Raw genomic sequence first — 8,441 nt, 5'->3', positions numbered from 1 at the left:
AAAAGAGATGAAACTAACTGTGTGTACCACTTTATCAGAGAAAATGTTCTACATGTATATAGTCCTAAATGAACAAACAAAAACATTGTTTTGAAGAAAGAATCTGGATGTAGGTTTTCGAAGCATAAACAGTACCTAACTTCAAGTTAATACTTTCAACCTTGTCACTCCACTGTTCACAGAGAACCAATAAAAAAAAGCCAAACTGAAAAACCTTCTTAATTTGCTGCAAAACAGAAAAAGTAAAATTAAGCCTTTTGATATACTCGTAATTTACATAGTTAAATGATTTAAAACAAGCATATTTTGATTGGCCTGGCTGAGTTCTTTGGAACATTTTGGTAACATTCCTGTAATAAGGCAATAAAAACCAAGCATAGTATCCAATAGAGACTTCATGTGAAAGTTGTAAAAGGGTATACTTTTTTCTTTCTTAAATTCAGAAGTTCTGAATATTGTAAATACTATAAATGTAATATGCTTTTTTTTTACTACTGTTAAATATTCAGTTTGTTGGACTTGTTTCACCAATTATACATAAACCCTTCTTTTAGTCCCTCTTGATTTTTTAACATCCACATCACCAATGCTATCATAAAAATGTAGGTTCTTTTAATACTCCAAGTTTGTACTTTACACTTATAAGTATCAAAATTCGTATCCATGTTCTGACTCATTCACTTGAGACTCAAGGTCCTTTAGTGGGATGAGTAAAGCATTCCTAAAACAATCAGCTTGTCTGAGCATTTTAAGATCATTGTTGGATTAAGAAATATTGCTGTCCAAGAAACTCTCCACATCAGTGATGTAGATAATGATAAAGATCCTAAAGTAAACTGTAGAAGGGCTCAGCTAATCTCTTTCTTCCACTCCTAAAAGTACAAATATGCATGTATCACTAATCTTTACTCTCTACCACTAATCCAACTTTCCACCCTCTTCTTAAATTTACCCCCAATTCTATAAGCATTTAATTTAGTAATAAACCCCTAGTTAGACACCTTATGAGGTAGGTCTTATGCATCATTTGGCATGAAGAGGATTAAGTAAGTAAATACACTTTGTCTCAGGTTTTCTGAAAGCCAAGGTATATATTATCACCCATAACATTCATATCCACCCTTTATTTTTCAGGAAACACCTTTGATTCCTTTCTTAAGCTCTCTTCAAATGCTGTCCTTCAGTATTGCTGGTGGTAACTCATTATATAAGCCAATAACCCTGATGGAGAAATAAAACTGTCATAGCTGGAGTCTAGCCTGTCTGTTCTAAATTTTAAACTTGTATTTTTTCATACGATTTATAGATAGAGCACAAAGAAAGCAGGGTCTTTATTCTGTAAATTTTTAAGAGGAAAATAATGTTAATCTTTACATTCATTTTGTAACTTGAGTAAAGATCACCCACTAAGAGAAAAATAAGCTGGTATATAAACTTGTAGCTATAATCCTTCCATCCCCAGAATTATCTTAGTAGCCTTCCTCTGAACTCATTCTAGTTAGTCACCATCCTTTTTTAAAACGAGGAGACCAAAACTGTACGTAGTATTCCAAGTTAGGCCTAATTAGTGACTTGTAATCATTCTATCTATAGGTACATCATGATATATTCTGTTTGCTTTGCTACTAGCAACAACATTGATGGCAGGCAAAAGAAAATAATTGTAAAAACATGCTGAGAATTCTTGATTTGATTCTAACTTTTCAAATGCATGCTAACAACTGAAATCAAACAAGTAGACTTATAACTTCCCACATCCTTTATCACCCCTTCTTTTTTAAAAAAGGGGAACCACATTGGAAATCTTTAAATTATGAGGAATTTCCCAAGCTTGCAAAAGGTGTTTAGAAATAATATTCAATTCTAACACATATTTCTTTGCAGATTTTCTTCAAGATTTAAAATAAATCTCATAAAGACCAGGTAATGTACTTTTAACACTTTTCCAGTCTTTCCTATTTAAGAATCTTTTTCTCCTTTCCTCCACAAAATAGATGTTTGAAATCTTCCATAGGACCAATAATATCCTTTAGTCCTTTTTTACAGTTATTATAAGCATTCAGGTTAAATTTGAGGTTTTGAACTACAGTACTTTGGGATTTTTATGTACTTTGTCTTTAATAAGATTATTTTTTATATAAGAAGCTTTCAGCAAAAGTCGAAACCAATCATTGATTCATACTAAGAGATAATTTTTCATAAAAAAATAATCAAAATTGTTTAGTTTAGGACTCAAATAATCTCTATAATTAAATCATTGTTAATTCAGTTCTTATGGTAAGGATATGAATTTTGTCTCTTTGTAAAATACTGCCTGTACAAAAATCATTGGACTGAATGTAGAGGTGACCTAGCAACCTCTCATAATACTTATACTAACGTTTATCAAATATTACCTTGTGTATTATTCTGTTTTATAGCATTTTTGGTTATATGTAGGATAGTGGGTTATATTGTGAAGTGCATAAAATATTTGTGAAAATACAGTTTGCTGATTAAGACTAGTCATTTTATTTCAAATTTACATATGAAATGAAAAATCCATCAGATATTTATTTCAGTCTTTGTGAAAATAAAATGCAGGTTTAGGATATTCTCATCAAAAAACTTAATTAAGGTGTACCGTTTATTTTTAATTAAATAATTAAGTTATTTGATGCAAATATGGACTAATAGTCATGCTTACTTTTTTAGTATTGTATAAACTGTATTTTATTTTAAAATATTTTTAGAATTATATTTTTATTTTAAATTGAATTGAGACTAATTGAATTTAAAATGTAAATGTATGAGTTGTTGTACAGGCTGAAATGTTCTGTTTCTTTAGGTTACACAGTATTTACATTATGTAAAAGTGGGTAATTACTATGGGCCATGAACTAAACCTCAACTACCATATTCTAAAATTCTGTTTGCAGCTTCTCTCACAATGTATAGTTTTTGTAATTGGTTAAGTGATGCTTATTCAAAATGTTATCTTATGAATATGAAAATCTGTGTTGATGGTTTAGGATTTGTTTTTTTTACCTTATTCCAGGTTGTGATTCTGGTTTTGGACATGCTTTAGCCAAGCACTTTGACCAGCTGGGGATGAGAGTTTATGCCACTTGTCACCATGGGAACAGTGCAGGCTCCCACATACTGCAGTCTACATGTTCTTCAAGACTTAAGATATATGAAATGGATGTCACTAATGAGAAACAAGTAGATAAGGTTGCAGAAATGATAGAATGTGATGTTGGAAATGATGGTAATGTTGAAAATAATTTGTTTAAGGTATTTTTAATTTAAACATGTAGCTGTGACTCTGAAATTAACTTATAAATACATTTTGTTTTATCTATTTAACAATAAACCAGTTACATAAAGAGAATTCAAAGAACCTATCCTATTTCCTCATTTTTATTTTGAATATAGTGCCATGATTCTTATATTTTTTATAGAATAATATATTCTTCATTAGTTCCAAAGAAAACTATTAGAAATGTGATGATATCATGTTATCTGAATTGTGCTCAAAACATAGTTTTTGTTGTTGTTGTGTATTGGTGTTTTTTTTTTATTCACATATACATTAAAACAATTTTGAACGGATCAATTTGAGGAACCAGGATCATCCAGAGAGAGACCCATAACAAGTTTTACCTCAGCCATTGTAAACAAAGTGTAGTATCTTGTAATAGGTGAGAATTCACTAATGCCATCGTCAGTGCTAAAGCCATCCATATATCCTAAGTAACTGTAAACAACACTAACAATAAGAACCTTTATCTGGAAAAGTGACACAAGCTACAGGTACATAAGTTGCTTCCACGACATATCCAGGAAAGGAAGATCAAATATAAGAAACATATGATCTGTACTTAACCAAGGGAAAAATGGCAGTAAATGGTGATACTTATCGGAGCATATTGTCTACCTTGATAACCTAACAGGTCTTATGCTAATTTCTGTTGAAATGCTTGGAAGCCATCATCTTTGTATGCTGCATGGATTGGTTTGCTTTGGACATAATGGCCTTATGATTTTTTGTAGTGGAAACTACGATACAGGGCTAATGTTATGATACACAATAATCAGATGGAGTATGATTGGACATGGCAACATAGACTGTAATGAAGTGGTGAAGCTTCAAAACCATTTCAGTATAACTTACTCAAGTCTCTATGTAATACGTTTCATTGAAGTGACTGAAGCAATATTGTGTGGCGCAAAATAATAAATATTCGTGTATGTTGTGTATGAGTTGAATTATAATTTTTTACATTGTTATATAGATTTCCCCTTTTCTCTACATGTCAGTATAAGAATACTTTTTCTTTCTGTACTCCTAAAAAAAAGGTCCCTTTAAAAATTCCTAACAGAAGTTGAAATGATAGGCTTGTAATTTTCTCAGATCCCCTCTATAATATTTTTAATATAGATATTACCCTTATTAATAATACTGGGGGAAAAATCGTGCTTTGCAAATGAAACATTTTTTTGTTGTGGTATTTTGTACTTGAATGCATGAAGTTTATAAAATGTAAAAACAGTGCTATGTATTAAGGTAATTAAAACAGTTAAGTGACCTGCCTAGACTACTCACACATAAAGTTAGGTGCAAAGAGTTCTGAACAAACCTGACAGTTGTATGGGGTATCTCAGTAAGTGTGAAGTTAAACTTATTCCACCACACACCTCTCGTACAAAATACATAAAACCTGGGTTTTGAGACAAGTGTTAAAACACATTAGGGTGACTGTATAAGTGTCTATAAACAGATGAAGAAATTCATACTCAAAACCTTATCACATAACCACTGCTGTCTGATGTGTGGTTCTGAAGGATGACATATCCTTTCCCCAAATATCTTTCCCTTTGCAATGCGTAGTACTATCTACATCCATCTCTCCCTTATGGATATGGTGATAATGTTTATATTACCCTACTCCTAATTTCATTTTTGCATAGTTTAAAAACTTCCCACACAAGTGCATGCACACACATTATTCTTTTAATTGTATAAATTGTAAGGATTACAGATTTCCTCACCATCTAGCAATTTTCAAAAATAACTGACAACTCACATCAGTTCCTTTAATTAGTTTTATAATTATTATTTCTTCTGGAGTAGTAGCTATAGAAGTTTTCCTTGAGTTTATCCTGATTAACTTTGTTCTCTTTCTTTAAATATTCTACTATAACAACACTATATATAGTAAAAAAAATAAAAGAAAATAATAAAACCTTAATAAAGACTTCAACCATGAGCTTCTTTAATATTATGTCCACTAGTATTAATCAGTGGCCCAATTACCATTCATAATGTCTTTGAATTTTTTTTTCTGTAGATTGTAGGACTGTTCATTGTAGAAAGAAGTATTACAGTATTTTCTTGAATATCTGTAGTTGTTTTTTTACTGACTTCTTAAATTCATCTTTTTTTTCTGAATAATCAAACTTATTGAAAAATTACACTTCCTTTCTGCTTTTCTAACATAAAGAAACATAATTTACATTTTTCTTTTTTAAATATCCAACCCATTCCATCCACAACCTTTTTAAATTCAGTCTTGGCTATTCTAAAATCAGGAACACTGTATTTAACTCTGTATTTATTCTCAATAATTACTTTTAGTACCTAAATGTTTCTGCAAAGCAATATTTCTAAACGTATCTTCAGAAATATGAAATTTCAAAATATAAATTTTGAGATAAATTTTCTCAAGTTGAGTGAGAAGTCAATCCATCATAGTTTGTAGACACTCTTCAACCTTCCATAAGGAAAATAAACTACTAAAGTATTAAAAGTTTCTAAGAATTTAAGTTTTCAATAATAATTTTCTTACAATAGCAAAAGGTAATAGCTTAGTATATTCCTATTGTCTTCAGTAATGCGATCAGGATGACTATATGTAAAACTAGAAGCATCTTTTGCCCCATTTTTTTGTGATTTTTTGCAAATAGAATAAAATTCATTCATCATATTAGTCAGGCTTGTAGGGTTTAGTTCACATTATTGGGTTCTGGTATTGTGCTGAAATGATTGCTCATTTTTTTATATATATGTAGGTTTGTGGAGCTTAGTTAACAATGCTGGGATCTGGTACTGTTCTGAAGCTGACATGATGTCCATGTTACTGTTTAGGGAAGTAGTGGAAGTAAATCAGTTGGGGACTATTTATGTTACTAAAGCTTTCCTACCTCTTTTGAAATTATCTCAAGGAAGACTTATCTTCATATCAAGTGTAGTTGGTAAGTATTAGAGCAGTGGTTAGTTTTGGTTACTTTAGTGTTTTTAGCTACATTTGATTGGTTACTTGACCAACTTTGTGTTATGGAAGTACTTAATTTATACACTTCTTAAATTGGCTACAGCTTTATTTGTACATAAAGGTGTTCAGTGGTTCATGTAATTGCTTCCTTCTTTTGGGGATAAGAAGCTACAACATATGTTTACTTATAGTGAATATTATTCTTGTTTAGTAAGTATTTTGAAATATCATTACAACATTTCCTCTAGATTGTGGAATCCCTAAACATTCTACAACACTCCTGCTTATATCTTATTCTCATAAAGGCTTCTGAGGATACTTCTGATGCTCAAGTTTTCTAAAAAGTCCGATAACCTTGTCATGAGATAGAGAGGAAGATGTGACTGGGCTTCTATATACTTGGCTTCTATCCTCCACCATATTACAGGCCCATCCAAAGGGTTTGGCACTCCTAGTCATGAGCATTATTTAGGATAGACTTGTGTTTGAACATGGTTAGACTCGTGTAGTATACACATCTTCTCTGCTCTAGATGTATGCTTTCCTTTGGTCTATCTGTGGTGTTATTAAATAAAGAGTTACATACAGATTAGTCATTAGTGCAGAAATTAGAGAAGTACTAAAATCTAGCTGGCAGTGAGTCACTAACGTTTGTGAATGAAGACCGGATATTTCCAGTGTAGGAACCGACAAGTGTTGGAGTTGAATTTTAAGATGTAGTATCAATAACTGGTTAAGTTGTGCAAAACAAGGAAGAAAACAAAAATATTTTACACCAACATCATTGAACTTAAAACAATACTATTTATTTGAGTGATGACTTGTATTGGTTAACCCAACAGTAGATGAACTGGGCTTAACTGCACAAAGATTCAAAATCACACACATCCTTTCAGAGAGCAAAGAAATGGTTCTTTTTTTACTTTAGGTAATCAAACACAAGATTGCAAAATGACCATTGAAATTTCATGGAAAAGTTGGGTTTGTGAAATACGGTTACCTTCTTTTAATTTACAGTCCAACATTACCATAAGAACACTTATAATGCAAGGCTTGTGTCCCATTTCAAGTTACAGGTTTATAGTGGATGAGACTGAACTGTTACCTACAACTTAAGTCTGGAAATATTACATAAGTTATGAATATTATAGAAATAAAGTTGTAGAAAGGCTGGCAGTTAAGGTATCCATGACTATCACATTTCCAGTGTGAGGTTTTTAACTCATTGTCTATCTTTTAGGAAAAAAAAAAATATATATATTTGTGTTTCAATGAAATACTCTATACTACATATGGATATCAGGAATAATTGTTTATATTTTAAAACAAGAATGCTTAACTAGTTTGGTGTAATATCAAAGACAAAACTGTATGAATATGTCAAGTACCAATGATAAATTTAATAAATACTTTATAATAATGGTGATGTTGAAAGATATTCCTGTTTATGTATTTGAACTCTTGTTTAAAGTTTTGAGTTTATGACCATCTTTGGAAAGTAAATATCACTGCTTATGAAAAATATTAATGGATACCCAATTCTAAAAGCATTTCTGTGATGAATACAATTAAAAATTTTTTTATATATGTCTTTTAAACATACATTGGCATCTTGAGTTTTGCTTATTTTTAACATTGCATCTATGGCAGCTTGTATTTAGTAAACATCCAACAGAAGTTATGAAATATGAACAGTGTGTTACTTGATTCTAAAATATGTAATATAAGGAAAATGATAAAGAAAACCTTTGTTGTGTAAAATTGAATGATAACAAAACTGGTTCTATATAAAATGATTACAACAGTATTTTCCAATAATATTTGCTTGAATTAATCATATTACTAATAAAAAAAAATTTAAATTTAACATCCTTCACTCTTAGGAAGAATGCCTTTGCCCCATTTTGCTGCCTACAGCATTGCGAAAGCTGCAGTTGAAGCTTTTGCTGATGTTTTACGACATGAAATGAAAAAATGGAAGGTTTCTGTATCAGTAATAGAACCTAACTGCTTTTATACTGGTGAGATAATTATTAAACTTTAGATTATCTGTATGTCTACATGTGTTTATATATATATATATATATATATATATATATGTGTGTGTGTGTGTGTGTGTAGTTAGTTACTTATTTATTTTCTTTATTCTTCTTCTTACTACTAGTAGTTACTTACTACTACTAC

General features: G+C 30.7%; 1 protein-coding gene across 1 annotated transcript in view; it reads left to right on the top strand.

Annotated features, from left to right (window-relative positions):
* Positions 1 to 8,441, top strand: part of LOC106466926 (retinol dehydrogenase 3-like) — a 15,130-nt gene that overhangs the window by 2,764 nt on the left and 3,925 nt on the right. The window contains exons 3-5 of the mRNA XM_022395021.1: positions 3,038 to 3,250; positions 6,055 to 6,237; positions 8,141 to 8,278. Coding sequence (XP_022250729.1) covers positions 3,038 to 3,250; positions 6,055 to 6,237; positions 8,141 to 8,278 — 534 coding nt within the window. The remainder of the gene's footprint in view (positions 1 to 3,037; positions 3,251 to 6,054; positions 6,238 to 8,140; positions 8,279 to 8,441) is intronic.

Source organism: Limulus polyphemus, unplaced genomic scaffold (assembly GCF_000517525.1).
Source record: "Limulus polyphemus unplaced genomic scaffold, Limulus_polyphemus-2.1.2 Scaffold2426, whole genome shotgun sequence".
In the NCBI taxonomy this organism is placed as follows: domain Eukaryota; kingdom Metazoa; phylum Arthropoda; class Merostomata; order Xiphosura; family Limulidae; genus Limulus; species Limulus polyphemus.
The sequence above is the reverse complement of the archived record's forward strand: the minus strand, read 5'-3'. Positions and strand labels throughout refer to the sequence as shown.